This window comes from Cryptotermes secundus, unplaced genomic scaffold, assembly GCF_002891405.2.
Source record: "Cryptotermes secundus unplaced genomic scaffold, Csec_1.0 scaffold795, whole genome shotgun sequence".
Classification (NCBI taxonomy): Eukaryota; Metazoa; Arthropoda; class Insecta; order Blattodea; family Kalotermitidae; genus Cryptotermes; species Cryptotermes secundus.
This window is the reverse complement of record NW_019745094.1, coordinates 345299-367674: the sequence shown is the minus strand read 5'-3', so window position 1 is coordinate 367674 and position 22376 is coordinate 345299. Positions and strand designations below refer to the sequence as shown.

The window sequence follows — 22376 nt, the reverse complement described above, 5'->3', positions numbered from 1 at the left end:
ACCAAAGTTGCCAATTCTATGCGAAGACTTCACTTGGTATGGATTCAAGATAGGACAGAATGTCGGTCTCGTGCAACACCATTACTCAATGACAGGCCTGAAATTTTAAATCCAGCTCTGAATAGTGTGCAGAAATGACAGAGGGCCAAGTTTTTGGCCATTTTCAAGAAAATGCTAGTGTATTTTAATGCCATCCAATTATACCATCAACGATGTAGGTGCAAAATCTGTTATAAAAATATTACGCAACAAATCGCTACAAATGACTGCAATGTTGACCATGGTGGCAGACACTTATCTGAAAGAACTGTGTTTAAGATTCAGCTGCTCATGGGGCTAATAATCACGTGTCCATGGGACTGGTAACTAAACAAACTAATGGGGGAATGCTTACAGGTTGCATGGAACAGAAGACCATGAGCACTGTCGAAAAAACAAGGGATGCTTGTGTCAGATGCAACTGAAGAACACTTTTAACACCAGATGCCAGGTCTGTGATTCACACTGCCATACCTGGAGGGAACAAACGAAAACAAAATCCGTGCTCTGCAGTCCACAAGCAAACTATACCGACAGAGCAGCTGCCGCTTGTCGGTGAAGTTAGTGCCAACTTTTGCAGATAGAGGGTGTCACATGGTCAACGCAATGGATCACCATGGCCGTTAATCTCGGTTTTCTAGACTAGAACCGCCATTTTCTTGGAATAGCTCCTCAATTGTCATCATGAGGCTGAGTGGACCCCATTCCAGACCCACTACTTCGCAGAAAATCTGGGGATGAATTTATAATTACACATTCTAGTACAATATACCTTTCATCAAACATTTTAAATAACTGTATTCCAAATGGCTCTTTGTAGGGTAACACATTCTGAAACCAAACGGACAATACAGCAACCCAGCATAAAACCACTGTGCCTGTGATCAAGACTGTGGCACCATCTCTTCACAAATGTTATTCTGAGGATTTAAAAGTGTTGTATATCTGATGAAATGGATGGCAGTCTGAAAGAGTTCTGAATGAGTGTGTTATGTAGTGAATATGAGACAAAATGGAAACTGTGAAGACAATGAAGCTCAGACAGGCAATAGTAATCATGAACAGAGGAAACTAACTCAATACATTTCATGTATACCATGGTTCCCAGTATTAATGTTCTCTCACACGTTTATAGTGCAAGGTTATTTTCCATTCAGGTAAATATGGTAGTACACTTAGAGCACTGTGAAAATGTGGCCAATGCTATAAACTATTACATTGGAAAAAAATTGGTCTAGCAGAAAAAATGCTCATTCTCAAAAGCTTTCCAAATTTTTGCCTCGATTTCATTCCGAACTGAAAAAGTTATTCCCACGTGCCTTACATACGTGTCGCATATTACAAGAGTCAAAGGTAGTGATCAGTTGAGTAAAACACAATACTGATGCCATGTGTTTCTTTTTCTAGGACTTCTTTGTAAAATGACTTAGTGGCCATTTTAATTTTTATGAACAGTCTGGCAATCCTTGAACAAAGTGCTAGGACTGGAAAAAAAAGCATAAAATTATGATTTCTTAAGCTAAGAGTTGCGACTCCTAAGCAGGGAGGGGAGCCACATACTCTAAGACCATAATCATCAGCAGAAGCAAAGTTCAGACTACTCGCATATTCAGGCACCAACAAGGGTATATGTGCTGGATTTCTCTCATTAATCCCCATGGATCAGCAGTTTCAATATTGTGGGGAGGGCAGTTACACAAATTTATGTATTTTTATATATAATAAAGAGCAAGTGATGTTAGCTTTTACTTTAGTTTCTTGGGGTGGGGTGAGACCACTTAATACGTCGGCAACTATTTGTACGTACTACTGTACCAGACCCAGATGTCAGATGATAAGTGTGGAGCAGTTGGTGGAATGAGAATTGACACGGAAAACCAAAGTACTCAGCAAAAATTGCTCCAGTGCCACTTTGTTCATCTCAAATCCCACATGACCTGACTTGGGTTCAAACCCAGGCTGCCATGGTGGGAAGCTGGTGACTTTACCTGAGCTACACCACAGCCTAACAGGGAGTGAAAATTTATTCATCGTTAATATTTTCTTTGTGCACGATTTAACCTACAGTATTCTCTGGGCTACAATATACACCCAGAAATTAAGAGGTAAAATTTTAGGTGAAAGAGCTGCTATACTTTCTGACTGTAAGGTGCACATAGATTTTAGGCAGCACTATCTGGGGTATCACAAATGAGGCCGTCCACACAACATCTACGAATGTAAACAAAGACAAATCAATACTAATATATCACCATTCTTTAATTGTGCAAAGTTTTTCTGTTACGATGTTGCCAACTCTAGCATTATATTTTAACATTAGAGAGTTGCCAACATAACACTCCCCCTTAAACAATTTTGGGAGTTTAAAAAATACTTATCCATTAATCAATAGATCAAAAAATTATTATTTAGAACATCATTTGGAAACATTATTCTTAGCACAATCCAAGTGAATTAATAAAATCAGTATGTTTCCGTACATTTAAACCTCTCATGCAATCATCAGCGACTAACTGATTTCCAGGAATGTAATGTACTGACAATTCCTTTGATTCAACCCTCTCTCTTACAAAATGAACTCTTGTGTCAATATGTTTTGTTCGGTCATTATTGACAGGATTTTTCGCTATGGTTAAAGCACCACAATTATCACAAGATACAGGAATAGTGGTTTCCTTGTTACATATTTCAAACCATAATTTTCTCAAGAAAATGGCCTTCTTTTGCGGTCTCTGATAATGCCATATATTCTGCTTCTGTGGTTGACAGAGCTACAGCCATTTGTTTTTTACATCGCCAACTGATAGCTGCTCCTGATAGTTTGAACACAGATCCACTAAAGGATCTACGATCTAAATTTCCACCCCAGCCTGCATCGGAAAAACCTTCCAATTGATCATTATTCTGAGAATATACAATACTCAGATCCTGTGTAGTATTTAGGTACTTTAGAACTCTTTTTAACAAAACCCAGTGCTCTCTCATGAAACAAGTGTTTAATTGGCTCAAGTAAGTCATAGCAAAAGACATATCAGGGCGCGTGCATACCGCTAAATACATCACTGAACCTACAGCTCGTTGATATGGCACATCATCTAGATTCTCCATCGATTTATCTGATTTAGGCAACTGTTTCAATTTGCTATTTGGTTCTATTGGATGACTAAGTGGTTTAGTCTCATTAGGAATATTAAATCTCTTAAGGACATTGTTCAAATGTTGAGTCTGGGCTAACTTTAGAGTTTTCTTTGCCCTCTCTCTCTTCACTTCCATTCCTAGTGAAATTACAGTTTTGACCTTCAAGAGATGACAGTCAGGTGTGCTTACAAGAATTCTGTCTCAGTTCTTGAATTGTATTTTAATATGGACACATATTATTACAATTTGCTTTATTTTTAATAGCAAACACTAGTTTATTGTTAAATATACCTAATAAATGCAGACTACAAATACTCTATAGTATTTCTAGTGTATATTTATTAGCCATATTTAACAATTAGGTAATATTCACTATCAGAAATAAAACAAATTGTAATAATATTGATCCATATTAAAATACAACTGAAGAACTAAGACTGAATTCTTATAAGTATGCCTGACAATGACATCTTGAAGGTCAAAACAAGTAGCGGAACACCTTTGCACAATAAACGAATGGTGATACATCAGTATCGATTTGTCTTTGTTTATATTAGTAGATATTACTGTTGCGTAGCATTTGTGATATCATGGCTTACAACAGGATTTATATGATGACTATCTGGCATAGGATTTGTATTCCATGTAACACATCAACTACACTCTACAAAGAATATGCCTAAAATGGGTTCCTATATTTATAGTTTCACCTGCCACAAGAAGGGGCACATGGTAGCATAGTTGGTTGAGGCAATATGTTACAAGTCGGAAGGTCACGGGATCAAATCCTGATGAGGTGGATTTTTTTTTTCAATTTACCTAATCCCAGCCAGACTCGGTCTCTAACAAAAATGAGAACCAGGAATACTCTTGGGGTTAAAGGGCAGCCAGCACACAGGGGTGGCAACCTTACCACCATCTATAAGCCAACTGTCTAGAAAATGTGGGAACCTGAACATCTCACAACCCTATGGGCTGCCAGAGCCTGTCACAGGGATAGCTTTACTTTCTTTTTACCTGCCACAAGAGGTCCTGACTGTGCTAAATTGTATATTGGACCCGGCAAAAACTCTGAGGCTGAATGTAATGGTTGTGCAGGAGACGGTGGCTGCTGGGCATCTCCTAAAACAAAGGCAAAACTGAAATCAAGGAACATACTATATAGCAAAATGAACACACAATCTATCTAGCCACCAAGCAATTTTCTTTAAGAAAACATTATACTTTATTGTATATAAACATGAAAAGTATATTACTTCTGTACAGTTCAATAAACCATGGAGATTAGTTACAGCCCCAGGGACTTACTACGATCTTTGGAGTATGTTCCAAGCAAATATATGATACTTGCGATGTACTGTATAAATAAAACAGTTGTTCAGTAACAAAGCATTGTTTCTGAACTGCAAGGCATTCTTAGGAGCTTCGTAACACGTACACTTCACCAAATATAATTAGAATGATCTATTCGAAGGTGAGTTGGGAAAAGCATGTGCACACATGGGAGAGGAGTGCATACAGGATGTTAATGGGTAAGGCAAAAGAAAAGAACCACTAGGAAGATGAAGGGGGGAGGATAATATTCAAATGCATCTTAGACAAATAGGATGGGCTGGTATGGATAGGATTCATCCAGCTCAGGATACAGACTAGTGGTGGGCACTTGTAAACACAGCAATGCGCCCTTGGGTTCCATAAAATGTTTGGAAATTCTGAAGTAGCTGAGCAACTGGTAGCTTCTCAAGGATGACTTGGTTCCATGGAATTGGAGGGGGTAACTGAAGTACCCAAGAGAAAACTTGCCCAATTGCCAAACTGTTCACCATAAATCACACGACCTGACCTGGGAGTGAACTCAGACCACCACAGTGGGAAGCCAATGTCTGTCGTCTGCTGAAAATTACAAACATGGCAATGGAATGGTATTCTGAGTTGGTATTTGGTAAGCTGTGCTGTACTGTATAGTACTGAAGTGCCTGTTCATCAGGCTTCTCTTAAAGTAAAATTCCTTAATATTCTCCTGCTTTAAATTTTTTCCTACTTATTACCATGACACTACGATAATTTTATAAATGAAATGGTTGCCAACCAATGAGACAGTGGTTAAAAGGGAGGCCTTTACACTATAGAACTAGTTACTATCACCTAGCACACAAAACCAAAGGAGTGAAATACAGGAAGGACATTTCTGCATTAAAGAATTTTATATATTTATACAAGATCCTTCCTGTTTGCCTCCTTATGTAGAGAGAAGTATTTTATTTTAAACATGATAATGAACCACATACTGCAATTCAGTCACTTGTTTTCAAAAGAATATTTGATACATGATAATGAAGTGATATTATAGAAAGAGTATGGCTTTCACATCAGTTTACAGCTATACTTGTTTCCACTCTCAGGTGACAGTTCTCCCATAGATTGGAAAACCTGCCCACCATAATAGTACAATTATTCAAGGATTTTAAAGAAGCACAAAATTTGTAATGTCAACATTGATACTGAAAAAGAATACATTAAAGCATAAAACAATATTAAAGACTTTCTGTTCTGTTTCCAAAAGGTTAAGCCCTTCCTGTGCTTCATTAATTAAACACACCTTGAAGATGTATGGGACAGTGGAGGTACAGGTCGCGCATTCTTAACCTTGGTACTAGATGGAGACGAGTGGTCAGCTTCAGAACTCTTGCCACCTTAAACCCCTCCCCCCAGGGAAAGAGCCATGGTACCCATTGGACAGGAGGTTGGGTGGACCCCATGGTCAGTCTGCACATTGTGTAGAAGAGAAAATCTCTTGCCTTCACCAGGAATCAAACACTTGATTCCTCAGTCATCAAGCCCACAGTCTATCACTATACTGACTGAATTAGCCCAGTTCACAAAGTGAAATATTTTAAAATTAAAATCTACAACCCAAAACTCCAGCCTCCCAACTTCCTAGTGGGAGTCAGCTATAAATGTATGATGAAATTATGTAAATTTTAAGTGATATGGAGGATGTTTCCCCATAAGCAGATTTAAATGTTGTATGATAAAGGTTATATCAAGTTCATAACATTTGAAGTTAATAACTGTTACATGAAAATTATTATAAATGTGTTCAAGAATAACACAACTTCTGACTAGAACCCCGGTTAAAAATCACTAACTATGGTAATACTTCACAACAGACTCCTGTATATTAGGTGGCAGAATCTTCATTAATGTAAAATCTGAACCATGCAAAAGAAGAAGTACAATTGTTATGTAGAAAGACTAAAAACCATGATCAGTAGTACTGTGACGTTTTCAAGAGCAGGAAAATATAGTTCTGAGATTTTACACTATAATCATATAATCAGTATATACGTACATGAAAGTTGGCTCAATAAAGTATACACATCCTCTTAATTTTACAGACTGAACTGACCGTGCTACTTATATCTGATTTTTTCGCTAACAGTATTTCTAAATGCAGTCTTAGAACTTTCTGTTCACAAAATTAAAGGTGGTCATCATTATTTTTGTACAAAAAGCCACAACCTTACTACCAAAAAACTGCGCAAATTCGTATTAACTTTAAAATATAAGCTGAAGCAATGATGACAGGTTAGGACACTGTGACCTGAACTTGCCTTTCAAAACACAGTAAAAAATGAGAAAATAACCCAAGACAGTGGAATGGTTCACAGGTTCTTCCGGGGTTTGGCGATATTTACTATTCTAACAAGTTTTTTATAGGAAAAATAGTAATGAACACAGTAAGAACTGAGGAGGGAAAACCAATCTCCATTCTGAGGTATGCAAGAATTCAGTAACTGCTATCCTCTACTTTAAAATTCTAGGAGTTAACTCTGATACATTATAAAAATTGCTTGCTGGTTAATAAAAACCGACCATAATACATGCCTTTGTACTCTCGTTAATATCCAGAGTTGGTCCAACATAAACAGTAAAGTGACAACAGCCTTGCTGAAGAAATGGCTCTATTTGTCATACGGAATTATTTTTTAACTAGTTTATAGCAATGAAAGCAAAGTGACAACTGAATATCAATTCAAAGTAATACAGAATCAGATTTAAAACCTTAAGCGAATCAACATAGTGATAAGAAAACAAGGGTAAGACCACTCTGCAGGCACAGGGATCCTATGGAGAGTACATGAGGCAACAGACAACTATGACATTGACAAATGTAAGGGAATGGTGGATCGTGGTAAGGGTAATAAGTTCAGATTTCTGCACCAAACTAATTTTGATTTGGGTAGAATTTCACACTGCCTAACTCTGAAACACAACCTGCACCAACAAACAATATAGTAAGATGTGATATTTTGAACACTGGTGGAAAATTGATGTTAGGGTTTCTTTTATATACTACTGAAATCTGTTATGAAAACATCGATGAAATTAATTGCAACTTATGCAGTTTCTGAAAAGTGAAATAAAGGCAGGTAAGAGGCCTAATGACATGGACACCAAAACAAAAATAATTTGGTGCTTCACGCATTTTGTGTATGGTGACACGAGGCTAAAGTTGACCTTTACCGCAAGGGGTAGCAGGCGGTCAGGGTCATGTTGGCCCCTGATTGGTTCGCCCGCTTCGCTGAAAACACCAGGGCTAGGCTAGGCGCAACGCTACCCATGGAACAACACAGAAAAAAGAGGAAAAAAATGAAGAAAAATGGATATTTTGGCATATCACGGGATGTTAAAAACACCTTAAGCTGAAAATAACATCCTTCCTGAGCTCAAAAGGCATAACACACCAACTATACTCATGTTGCAGCTCTGACTCCAGTCCCAAAACCTTGAAAGCAGAAACCAAGAAAAATACTGTGTCGAATGCATGCTGCACGCTGTCCAGTTTCTGAAAGTTATTTTGGAAACTAATTACTACTCAAAAATACTTCTGTTCAGCATACCTTGAGAGAGAGAACTTAAACAAGGCAACATTTGGGTCGACAGAACTTCAGAACATAAAAATGAACCCATATAACAACTCTCTTTAGACATGCTTGAACTAAATACATGTAAAGATAACCCTATTTATTCTTAGAGAATATATATATCTGGTTTTATTAGGTAATGTATAAGAGTACAGTAATGCAACTCCCAGTAATTCATTCCTGGGAAAGAGACAAAGCCATCACACAGAATAATTAAATATTGAAATAAAACATGCCAAATTTTGACCAACAAAATAAACAGTCTCCTATTGGGAAATAACATTTTCAGTGTGCATACACTCCCCCATCCCACCAGTGCACTTACTGTGGGAACTGTGGGCCCAATGGCTGATTCGTCAGTTAGTAACAAACATAAATTTGTTCTACTATTTCTAAGTAAAATGTATACCTATCCCTGTAACAGGCACTGAAGGCCCATCGGGTTGTGAGACATCAAGGATCAAACGTTTTCTCTACACAACTGGCTCACAGATGGCAGTACGATTGTCAGCATTACACACTGGCTGCCCTTTATCCCTGGTACTCATTTCTACTAGAGGCTGAGTTGAACCCAGGGCCATAGTGCAACTGGAAGGATTAGGTAAATTGAAAAAATCCACCTCATCAGGACTTGAACCTGCAATCTTCCAGCTTGTAGCATGGTGCCTCAACCAACTATGCTACCGCTTTGATGAACTTATTAAAAATACACATGTGCCAGCACCTTATACAAAGCACATAAAATCTGTTATTTTTAATCGACTGAGATGGCTGTGAAGTTCTAAATTTCAAAACATTAGAATGATGTGCTAAGATCGGATGTGCCAGGGAGTATGAAGCTGTAACTGGGGACCTAAAACAATACAAATGAAATTAGATCATAACATGGATTTCTAAAAACATAAAACTCTGTCAGTTACATACTCATATACTGCTGTGGAATTCCAGAATGTGAAACACGATACAGCAGTCATCTCCAAAGATTTTGCACAATATATCCTGAAGGCAACATGTAACATGTGCATCCTAATGTTGGTGTTTCATGACATGCACAATGGTAAAGGGGTACTGCACAGTGTGCAACAAGGTGCCACACCAACATGCAACAATGTGAAAGTGTGGCCAATTCAAAGGTATGGGAGTATGACTTCTTCCTTACAGAACTGGAGGAGGAATATAATTCCCAAAAGAATGGTCTGAACACTTTCAATACATTATCCTATACGGGGGAAAAATGGAATAAATAGAAGCAAAAATATTAACTGAATTCTTAAAATTCTGGGTAGTGGTGAAATCTGTTACAGGTGCAAAAAGGTGTCTGGATCTAATGTCACAGTCCAGGATAAAGTGACTCAATTACCTGATTAATGATCTTTCACAGAGTGATTCAGCACCTACTGAAAAATCTGGGAAGTGTTAGGATCAAATCATTCCAATTTCTACACCACAGCAAAATGCAAAATATACATGCACCCACTCATACTATGTATGATCTCTTTAGGTAGACAAAAATGTTAAAAAAATTAACTTATAAAATGGTATACCAAAAGGGACAAATAATAATAATAAATTACAGGAATACTGATGGAGAAGTTTTCTGTTTAGTACTGCAATGATGTCACATTATTATTCTGTGTGTGTTAATGTGTACTGCTAGTTCACTAGCTATATTAAGAAGCTCCATATTCACTACTTAACATTCATAATTGCTGTGGCACCATCAAATAACATACAGCCATTACATTACAGAATGTTTATATTTGCATTAACATGGAAGAGTTGCTGGGAGTAACATTACAAATTTCAATACTGCTACAGCAAACTATTTTGCATTTTTACTCTCATATATCTTAAAACTATATAACACTACCGGACTACATTATAACATACCTCCAATGTAAATTAATACACATACAAGACGAATAATCGGCAAAATCTGACGGCTGTGACCAAACTCCGATGGAGATGCGATATCTGGCTTGCGTGCCAGAACATAAATCAAGTGCTGAGGGGAATATATGGATAAAATTCGTAATTTGTACCTTTTACCTAGTGCATACAAAATGCTGGATGGGACACCTCGTGTGAAAAGAACTGAGAGACCCACAGACAGTAGAATATAAAAACTGTTCTTAAAAAGGAAGATAAGACATGAATTGGATTTAATCTGTTCATAAATACAGTGACACCATTCAGGTTACGTAACAAGAGAGTGGTAAAACACTGGTAAACATAAAGCTGTCCATGTTACAATTAATATTTTGCTGGACATTATCCATCATCTTGTCTATTCTAAAAAACAGTCTAATTTCTATTAAAAACACAACGTTTCGGGAACTGGATTCTGTCCCCGTCTTCAGGTAAAACCTACTCAGTTGGGTCCAATAGACAGAGCTAGCCCCTATCTCCGGTCCGGAGATACAGATCCATGTATTCTTAATCTCAGCACTAGATGGAAGTAAGTGAGCAACTTCATGGCCCAGCAGCCTTACCTCCAACCCTCAGTGGATATGAAGGTGGTTGGATGGGCTCCACAACTGGTCTGAACATTGTGGAGAAGAGAAAAATCTCTTACACTTGCCGGGAATCAAACTATGAGTCCTTGGTCATTTAACCTGCCATTTTACTACAGCAACAGTATTCAAATGTTGTAACTACCGAAAAAAAGCAATCCAAAACAGAGATTTCGCTGGTAGAAATTCAATGATGATATAATTAACAAACTACAGAAATCCAATAATGTAAATAATTATCATCTTTCCAAATTTAAATTCAAATTCACTAATGTGTGTGTGTGATTTTCTACTAATGTTTATGTGCTGTTTTGTTTGAATGTGTTTGTGTGTTATTCGTCTGTTGTCTTATTGTAATACCACTGCCACCGGGCAAAAACCCATTTTCAGTTAAATAATAATAATAATAAAATGCTTAATTCAGTCTGTTAATTTGTTACCTGACTTCAGAACTGTAAAAGTACATTCAGCACAAAGGAATTTTAAAATGGGGGGGGGGGAGCCTGATGGATTTGTGGTTCATTCTAACTGTGGTAACTATGAAGAACACTGTATTCTAAGCTGTAACACCGTGTAGTATGATAACAGTTTACTGACTTTTCAGAGAGATGCTGCAACCATTTTCAGCGTCAAGAAGCGAGCAAGCTAAACATTTACCAGACTACATAGCATCACACTCCAGATAACAGTACTCTTGAATAGCTATTTGAAAACCCTAACTCTCAAAATTCTTTCTTAAATAACACATTTTCTATGCAGCAGCATTGAATTCAATCTTCTGCACTTTCATTTTAACACTATAAGACAGAACACAAGATACACTTTCAAAGAAACACAATATATCTGGAACAGAGGAAAATGACGATATCAGTTCAATGGACAGATCTTCCTTGCTCACTTTAAACATACAAAATGCACGATCTCAGTACATCCAACACAACATATGTGCCAAGTTTCAAGGTACAAAAATCACCCGTAAGTACATCCAACAACAATACACGTTAACACGACAACCCGCAGTTTAATTTTGAAAATGGCTTTTAATTATTCTTCAGAAAAGCCACTTGTAACTCCTGGTATGACCTTCAATAACCTCACCAGAGAATTCAGAATTTCAAATCCCTGCAAACTTCAACCGCCACCAATAAAAATGACATATATTACACTGCACATTTTCCAGTGCCTCAGGTATGCTGACAGACACATTATTGAAACTGGTTTTCATTTCAGTCATTAGGCACAGGGGGAGGGGGAAGAAGGCATCTACTTAGTTGAACCTGTTAGAAAGAGCTAGCCTTGATCACTTAACTTTTCTTCATGGTGGTTATGTACCTTTCATGTCTCTGAATTCATAGATTAATGCCCATTGCTCCTGTAACCTTCAGAACATATTTTGTTACAACAGAAATATATGAAGCTTACTCACTACCAACATGCTTTTCTTATGCAGGCAAAGTGGAGAAAAAATAGACTTGGGCTTAATCACACACCCACTACAGCAAATTTAACAATATGTCCTGAGTTTCCCTTCCCAAAACAGTAACTTTCTTATTTACACTTATCTGCTATTTTCTCAGACACCAGGAATGACAGACGGATGGAAACTGTGAATTACACACAAAACAGTTTTTCAACGTTTCTGCAGGTGCATATGCCATATCCTAAATTTTGAGTAAGTGTGGGGCTTCTGCCATCCTTAACCTTAGGCTACAGTGCCGCTCAAAAAAGCAGTGGGGCATTGCTCTGTTTCAACTAGAACCTGATAAAAAGAGTTCCACTTGTCATACTAACTTACTCATTCCTAATCATGGAATGGAAAAAGCTTTAGAGCTTACCTATAACAGGAACTGCAGATCTAACAAAGATATAGAAACTAAATACTGATTTTCAAACTACTGTTACAAATGCTTGCACTGACAATCCTCCTTCAGAGTTTATATATAAAAGTGAGCCTGTGCCCTACACCCACTACCTCTATTACATCACAGCAACCAATTTATGTACACCCAAGGGCATCAATGTCCATTTTATACACAAATTCTATCACAATACCTTAAAAAAAAAACTTTGAGCTGGCTTTGACTAGTGTTATCAAAACATAAAGAATGATCAGATAATGATTTCATGTTTTTGACTGCATCTGCAATTTCATAAAACCAATTCTTCCACCCTCGTAGCAGACATCCCTGGCCTGTCAATAACTGAAACAAAATTAAAGTCTGAATAATAGTAATTTTACCATGCCAAACAGAAATGATGACAAAGCAAACACCAGTCTTAGTTAATCATCATTTTTATAATTGATGTAAATATGGATGCAATCAACATTACAGAAAATTGTGAGAGATGTCCTAAACTCTTAAACACAAAGTCAGTTTTCAGAAGTGTTCAAGGCTTAGTAAGACAGAGCAACAAATTTTACTTGACCCACATTCACCCAAGTGTCAAGATTTTCAGCAAATCCTGAAAATTACTTCTTTGGAGTCTTAAATTACAATGTTCTACCTATAACAAATACTAGCCCAAGGCAAAAAGTTCAGACTTGATGGATTACAGAAATATCAGCATTGGAGAAGATGAATAGGCACACAAATAGAGCCATGTCCTATAAATGGGTTACATGTGATCATGGCATTTACTTGTCCTCAGATTGTGGGATGTCTGGACTGAGTTTCAGTTATAGCAACAGATATTTACATTATCAACAATCTAAACTGATGATCACTTGACAGCCATGAAAAATATAGTTCATGACAGAATTTAGGTAACAGGCCCAATTAAGCTCGTTGCATTCACACCACAATCTTAAAGACACATAAAAACCTAATGAGGGAATATATATATATATATATATGTGTGGCTTCTAATACAATAATAAATCATTACATTTCCATTTATAACATCAAACTTACATTCAAAACTAGTTTAATGCAACACTACAGTACTATATTCACTGGGACATGGCTACTTCATTATTTTCAACATATGCATAAGATTGTTGCACCATTCAGAGTGTGTTAGAAGGACTCTGTATCAAATTAATATCCAACCACTTCAAATCCTCTCCAGGAAGAACTCCTGTAACATCAAACTGTGAATCCCCCGGATTCCCATACATTCTTCCTTTTATACCTTTGTGATTGATCTTTGATGTTCAAGTAATTTTACATAAGCAGACACTGTATACTAATAAAATAAAATTTAAGAATGACAAGGAAAATTTCATGGATATGAACACTGTGCTTGATCTGTTTTACTGAAGCTGGAATCCGAAAGTGTCCAACACTAGGTACAATAAAACACAAGTCTTCACAGTTATGCTGGAAGGCGGGCAAATATGCACACATAATTAGAGTAACACAAAATTCAACAAATAAATGACAAGTGGAACAACATCATCTATGCTGAAACAGAAATTTTATAAATTTTAGAGGCATGTTTACAGATAAATTTAATAAAATGAACAACATACAGGAACTACTGATATGATAAACCTAAAATCTGTAAAGTACCCAAAATACTGTAAATTATAAGTAATGCTATTTTCTTTCAGTGCATGAGAACAGCCCTGTAATGAATTTTATCACTGGTTTATGCTAGAGATGTGTATCATGGAATGAAATGTTTCATCAATAGTACAAATAAGCATGTTATCGACAGAACATTTCATTAGGTGGAACTAAAAAAAAAAGTGCCTGGGATAATGGTACAAAAGTTGGAGCAACAAACTGAAGTAAATCAAGTGCTAGCAGATGACCAGCATGAATGTTAAGAACCCATGGTCACACTCGTCTCGGTCTGTGATTGACTCCCTCTTCTACACACACCCTAACCCCACACAACCTGTGACAATCTGCAAAGACAACAAGAAAAAGAGAAAGGTGTTCTTCACTCACGCTTTCAACACCAATCTGACTTAGGTTTATAACAGTCTATGCTGTAAAATATGATTTCACATTCTGAGTTGTACTGTGGTACTAAATTCTCGTGTGAAAACAATAGGTAAACACAAGTCATAATATACAAACTGCCTTTATAATGAATCACTATACCTAAAAAATACCACTCAATTTTATCTGCTATTAAAAATAATTTCTCAATATCCACTAAATTTTAATTTTGAACTTTCACTGTAGTGAAATTTGTTTAAAAACTAGTATTCAAAAATAAAACGCTTATCTCATTTCTAAGCCGTACTACTATTTCTTATGGTTACAATGTAGTTAATCTGAAAAGCTACATCTATGATCAATTCATTCCAACCTGATTCAGTTGTTTAGACAAAATATCTTAAATGGCTTTACTACTGCATTTCATTTACAAGTGCATACATGTGCACACAAAACATAAGACATTTTAAGGTACAGCAAGTTTAATTTTGAAATAGTCAACTGTGTTGACCATTCAAACTGACTTCATATATGTGAAACACAAAAATTAACACTGGGAAAATAAACCAAAAAACTTGGAATGTGACACAGGACAATAATACCAGAAAAATGAACTTTACAAGATTTGCAATGCCTTACTCTGGTGCACAATATTATGACACTATTTTTGTTGAGTATAATGGGCACCATCTGGAATGCAGAGGAATAGCAGAATCAACCTTAATGGTGACATATCAACACCAAACTGTATAGTACGAAACAAATCTCCCTAATCAATTAGATGCAAAGAACCACGAAAATACAAACTTGATGACAAATAATGCTTTAGTGTTACCCAGGGCTTGGTTTTAAGAGAACAGAGATTGTTTTCATATATTAAAGCACTCACACATTTACTATGACTGAAAATGTCCAGATTCACTATATGAATCCACCATTCCCAAACCTTTGCACTTCTATGTCAAACTCAATGTCAGTGCTACACAGGCTGAATAATTCAACCAGTTTAAAATGAACCTCCAGAAACCTAAAGAAACCAGTGAAAATAACAACTCCAATGGCAGTTTGAGAGACAGCAGCTACAAAATCAACCCTAACTCTATTGGTAAAAACACTTAATTCTCAACTTGTTCAAACTAAAACAAAAGTTCACTCCTCAGCAACATTTAAATTTTCCACAAAGGTGTAATTAACTTTGCAATGAGTGAGTGCTATTCTTCTTAGTAATTACAATAAAGTAACCAACAAACCAAGCCCTATGTTGAGAAGAGGTTATAACCAACCTCCTGCTGCAGTCAAAAGCACCTATACTACCGTACTTACTCGATTAAGCACAGACGAGAAGGGAGGCAGTTCAATGTAATTTCTCAGTGACTAAAGACTTCATATCATAAATTCAAACTGCGACCTGACCCCATTTGTTTAAAAACTTTCACAAGTAGTATGTGCCTACATTTGCACACCCTTTAGTTTTACGTGGTCTGTAACAAAAACACTCTATTTTATAGGATCATCTGACATTAATTCAAACACTCTTCTACTCAACAGAACGCTGTACTAATGCAGTGCTGACATACAGAAGGAAAATCTAGTATCAGGGTCCATAACTTTGACTTCGCAAATCATTGGAAGGCTCAGAAGACCATGGCCTCAAGGCATATGAAGTTCAAACCAATGGCCAGCACCACTAATAACTCATCTCAGTGTGTTAGCCACACACACCTCCTCTCTTCTTTCTCTATGTAGTTCAGTATCAAAACAAAGTAAAATTAATGTAAACATTGCATGAAACCTCTGAATGAGATAAAAACATCCAAAAAAATTCAGAACAGTTTCTTTATATGTGTAAAAGAGGAATTCATTTATACTTAAATTACACTCAGTTGATTTCTCTCACACATCCAAATTTTGAACAAGGGGGCACACAGTAGCATAGTTGGTTGAGGGGCTATGCTACAAGATGGAAGGTCGCGGGTTAAGTTCTGATGAGGTCACTTGATATTTTTCAATTGACCTAATCCTTCCAGCCGCACTATAGTCCTGGGGTCGACTCAGCCTCTAACAGAAATAAGCACCAGGAATTAATTAAATAATTTTCCTGAGGAGTAAAGTGCAGCTGACATGTAAGACTGACAACCTTACCGCCATCTTTGAGCCGACTGTCTACATAATGTGGGACCCTCACCTCACAACCCTATAGGCCTTCACGGCCTGGTACAGAGACAGCATTACTTTTTTTTACTTTTACTCTATCCAAATTTGGAACAATGAATTTTAAGTTGTGAAATTGTTCAAAACTGCTTTACCTGGATCATGCTGAGGGCATGATGTGTCATAACAGTATTATATTCAATGCGATATTATTTTTATTTTCTTGTCAGTTCAACAGAAAATGAAACTAACAGACGGCTTCATAAAAAGACGGTTGTATATGAATTAGATTTTAAAATTATTTATAAAGCACTGAACTTTGGAGAACTGTGTTCATACTTCAACATGGAAACTATTACAGTAAGTTTCCCTGGTGAATGTTCTCTGTAAATGAAGGAAAAGCACGACAATGGTTTCGAGTAAGTACGGTAAAACAGATATCCTTGCCTCTCCCCCTTTCCCAACCCTCCCTGTGCACAACACAAAAGATGGAAGTCACATTTCTCCACTGGTAGTATACATAGTGGATCACTTGCTTTTGGCTTCACAGTAATCCTGTAACAACTCAGAAACAGAGAGAGACAATGGAGATTAGTATACCATTCTCTTTTATTGCCCCCAATTTTAATATAAAATAAATCAAAGTTAATTATGCTTATTACTATGTAACATTTACAGCTATGCACTTAATGTTATACTATTACAGTGTTCTAAAAGATGTAGATGCAAACATAAGTAAACCTACACTCAAATACAATGGGTGGTGTCTATACACACACACACAACTCCTGTGCATCTTTAACTTACCTTCCACCTTGATTTTCTTGAGTGGAGGTTCACAGTCGCCTGGTGGTGGCGGTGGTGGTGGTGGCAATGGGGGTGGTGGAGTAGACTGCAACACAGAGGAAACAATTTGGCTGGTCAATGCAGAAACAAAATGAAAATTTCTTCTGCAATGAGCAGACAAGAATAACATGTACAATTTGAAGTTTTCAAAGTGATTATGAAAATAAGTCTTCTTGGACAATCAGTTATGTCAATTTAACATTAATATCCAGTGTTTCAGAGACTGTCTTCATCTCGTTCATTAGGGATTGATGTGATGAGTGTTATGGCCACACATTGTATTTATATCCACAGGATATGTTCTCAGCTTTCCATCATATGCCACTGAGAGAATGGTGGATGAACACATACTGTGATGACTGCCCAGTTCCCTCAGCACCATACAATGGGACCACTCACAGCATATTCTGTGGGTATAAATATAAATGTGGCTGTTAGAATTTAGTTTCAGTTGTTTAGTGTCCCTTTAAAATTTGTAACTGCACTACATGTATCAGCCTACTCGGCCATCATCAGTTGTCCTGAAATTCAGTGGAAATGCTGTGCCTTCCATGCTACTGTGATTGTTTTTTTCTCTTCATATTTACAATGTTTTTTAATGAAGTCAAAGTGTAGTTCTTCTATGCCACATGTATTGTCTCTGTAATGTCTAATCATAAACTGCTTTAGTATTTTCTTTTCATGGGACACCTACAAGTTGTATATTGTTATTGCAGGAAATGTGTACTTTAGCTATGCCTGTTGCCTATCAAGTGTGCAGCGTGATGTTATGAGTGTGTTGTGGAACTGGTTATTTTATATAGGGGATTGGGGCATCTGTGCTACTAGAGGGCCTTAAATTATTAAAAAGTAAAATGAACCAAAGGAAATCTAACTTGTGACTTCTATTCTATAATAGCAACTCCAAACTGGATGATAGTACAAAGATCTTACATATATTGAGCTACCAAGACACCATCATCACAATGTGTAACAAACCTTTCACATTGTTCAGCTACCCGAATATATGTATATAAATATTCCTCAATTTATAAGACATTTTTGTTTAAAAGTTGCAGAGAGTGAAACTTCCCACCGTGGTGGCCCGGGTTCAATCCCGGGTCTGGTCAAGTGGGATCTGTGGTGGACAAAGTGGCGTTGGGGCAGGTTTTCTCCAAGTACTTTGGTTTCCCCTGCCAATTTTCATTCCACCAACTGCTCCACAATCACCCTCACCTATCATCTGGGGCTGGCACAATAGGCCAGAAGTGGCCGCAGTACAAGGGACTTAGTCCCTCCCCACTACCAATAAAAAAAATATACGAGGAGATGGCTGAAGAAAGTAATTGGAGTGGTACAGAAGCAAACTAAATTGATTGAAAAAAAATCAGCAATATTGAGTTCTGCATTTATGTTGATAATGAAAATTCACTAAGGTATTTCAGTCTGGTACAATAGGCCAGAAATGGCCGCAGTGCAAGGGACTTAGTGCCACCCCACTAGCAAGGTATTTCATTGCTCTGCTGACAGCAGCTTCTTTGAAAGAAACCATCCACCTTCGTTTGCTTCCCAGCACATGATTTCTCAAGTGGGAAAAGGTGTGGAGATGAGGTTATGCCAAATTTCCCCTTCACCTCCTGCACTTTTCCTGTCACCCACATAATATTTCACTCCCCTTTCCCCAGCACTCTCAATTGGTTGGCAAACAGTTGAAAGTTGACACAATTCTCAGTTAAGCAAAGACTATTAATTAACACTCATCTGAAATAATTGACTGCATTAATATAAAATGGCATTTTTCAAAGTTGCATATAACAAAGAATACCTGTATCGTGATTGTGACACCACCATAGCTCTAAAGCAGTGTTTCTCATTCACCAGGCCATGGCAACAATTACACAGGCCCTATTCTTATATATATATATATATATATATATATATATATAAAAGAATTTACCAGGCCGCAGTCTGACAAAGGTTTGGAACCACTGCTCTTAAGCATCAATATGTACTTTATCACAGTTCTAGAACCAAAATCTATCATATGACAGAGGCAAATGCTATCAGAGAGTTCCAATACTGTTACTGTTGCAACTGTCTCATTGAGAGATGAGAGGGGAGACCATGGTCACACTTCCGCAAGCCTATTGCATGGGTCTGCCACGTGACACCGCACTGTGAACACCCACTGTTTTTACACAAGTGCTTTCTCAATTTCGTGTTTCGTCTTCGATGGATGGCAAAATCGAGCAACGTGTCTGCATCAAGTTTTGTGCGAAGCTTGGTAAATCCTCTACTGAAACCGCTGAAATGTTTTGTGAGGCTTCTGGAGAACATTCTTTAGGCTGGGCAGTGGTTTTTGAATAGCATTCATGTTTCATGGCTGGTCAAGTGTCGGCTGAAGATGACAAACAATGAGGGTGACCAAGAACCAGCATGACAGAAAATGTTAAAAAAATTCTAGAACTCATCCATAAAGACCGTTTCCAAACAATCCATGATCTCACAGACACTGTTGGGACCAATCATGGAATTTGCCAGGAGACCTTAAAGGATAATTTGAATATGTGCCACATTGCTCCATCATAAAAACACGCCAGCCCACACATCCCTGAAAACCAGAGTTTGTGACTAACAACAAAATGGGTTTCAAACCCCAACCTCCTTACTTGCTGGACTTGGCCCCCTATGATTTCACTTTGTTTCCCAAATTTAATATGAAATTGAAGGGACATTTTGAAACAACGTCTGACATCCAAAGCGAGTCGCAAGTGGTACTCGACACCATCAGGGAAAATGACTTCCATGGTGCTTTCGAAGCATGGAGAAACAATGGTTAAACCAGCATTTACTTTTTGACCTAGTCCGGAAACTTACACCTGGTACAACTTAACTATAATTTTACTTATATTATGCTAGAACTATTATTGGTAAAGGATTGTTAAGTAACCTAATGTGGCAATTAAAAATAATTGCCACATTAGGTTATGTACGTATTTAAACATATTATGGTCATATTAATAAATAAATGTCCATATTAAATAAGGTCATAAGAATTTATATCATAGTGCAAATTTCATTCTGCTTTATATGTGGTTTATATTTCATTTACTCTTGAATGCAATAAAGAAAACTTTTCAAGATCTGTATACGCATATCCATTTCTAGATATTCTTTATTTTTTGTTAACACCATTGTAATGAACATGCTCGTTTAGCAGTATGTCTATATCCGGTGACCATAAATTTCATTTTATTCATGTCCTATAAATTCATCATAATCTCTCCGCTCTGGAATTCTTACCGTGGTGTACAATCTCACTTAGACAAACGGGTTTGCAGCACATTCAAATGCGTATTTCGGGGCTGAATACTACCTGGAAGTTCTAACATTTTAAAGTACGCATTATGGACTTTACACTGTTACTGTACAACAGAATAAACGTTTCCGATCTCTCGGCACTATTTACATTCAAGAGGAAAGTCCAAAAAAATGGCATTCTACAATTGTGGTAACACATTCGTCCATCTTGGAAAAGTTCATGACGCCGTTTAGCTCCACAATGAACATCACATAAGAATTATAATCTAAAACCTTTATATGTACTTACCATGTTCAATGTACCATTCATTGCACCAAAATTTGTTGTTGCAGCCATTCCCCAACGGAGTTAAAAGACTACAAGCTTAATAAACTATATATTTCCAACGATCCATGTCGTCGATTTATTTCTACAACCGCCATAACACTATCTACCTGGCATCCGCATCGACTTCCTCTAGCGTGGGGTAACTTCACAGCCTTCTAAAAATGGGTGTACCTTCGGATGTCCTACACGACGAGCGCAATGATCATTGAGTGCTTTCTACAAGCTTCATGCTGGTCGTCCTAGTTAAAAATAATATACTCATTATGTATAAAACACAAAACAAATACGCCGTTGAATTGTGTGCTTATGTTTCTGACCTTTACGCTATTATATGCTAATCAACTTCATTCAAATTCCAGGCCATTCAGCAAAATTATGAAAGTTTATTTATCTGAAAGATAAAATAGCACATTGAACGCACTTCGTCGCTGTCGGAAAATAACCAAAATCTCAAAGGCGCAGGATAGGTGAAAGGGTGAATATCGTGAGATAGAAAATCAATGAGCAAAATCTAATCTCTGTCACAAATGTCGACAAATCAACCTTATTATAGAATTAAGTTCTTTTAACCGCTTGGCAAAAACTACATTTATAACTGTATTTCATTAGGGAAATAAAGTACGCTATATCACCCAGGCATTAAGAGAGGTCCAGAACCATGGATGCTTTGGGACTGTAAATAGAAAACTGAGGTGACCACACATGAATAGTTTTTACGTTATATTATTTCAACTTCAGTTGCTACACAGAGCCAAATAATGTGATAGAACTATGCTCATGAACATAATTATTTTAATGTTCAACTTAAAAGCCAGATTTTACACTGTTTCCACAGTTAGTAAAATCTATACGGTAAAGTAAATAATTCTGTAATACGCTATATATAATACATATGTGGGAGCCGGGATAGCGCAATCGGAATAACGAGCGGCTACCAGTTTGACAGCCGAGGGGTCGGATTTCGAATCCCGGTAGGGGCAAGATCTTACTCCACGTAGTCCAGTCTGGTTCTTGGGCCCACCCAGCCTCCTATCCAAATGGTACTGAGGCTCCTTCCCTGGGGGTAAAGCGGCCGGAGTGTGAAGCTGAGTCACCTCCAACTACTGCCGAGGTCGCGAATACATGAATCTATACATCCACCCCGTCACACATCTTCATGGCGTAGTGCTTAATTGGTTAGGAACGGGGACAACTTCACCTTTTACACACACACACACACACACACACACACACACACACACAC

At 37.3% G+C, this 22376-nt stretch overlaps 1 protein-coding gene across 5 annotated transcripts in view; it reads right to left on the bottom strand.

Annotated features, from left to right (window-relative positions):
- LOC111874979 (poly(U)-binding-splicing factor half pint) overlaps positions 1 to 21258 on the bottom strand; it is a 69753-nt gene extending 48495 nt beyond the window's left edge. For all 5 annotated transcript variants that reach the window (XM_023870905.2, XM_023870907.2, XM_023870902.2 and 2 more), the window contains exons 1-3: positions 21095 to 21258; positions 17467 to 17551; positions 4195 to 4299 (exon numbers count right to left, since the gene is read on the bottom strand). In XM_023870905.2, the coding sequence (XP_023726673.1) occupies positions 4195 to 4299; positions 17467 to 17551; positions 21095 to 21142 (238 nt within the window). In that variant the 5' untranslated portion in view covers positions 21143 to 21258. The remainder of the gene's footprint in view (positions 1 to 4194; positions 4300 to 17466; positions 17552 to 21094) is intronic.
- Positions 21259 to 22376: the final 1118 nt, after the last annotated feature.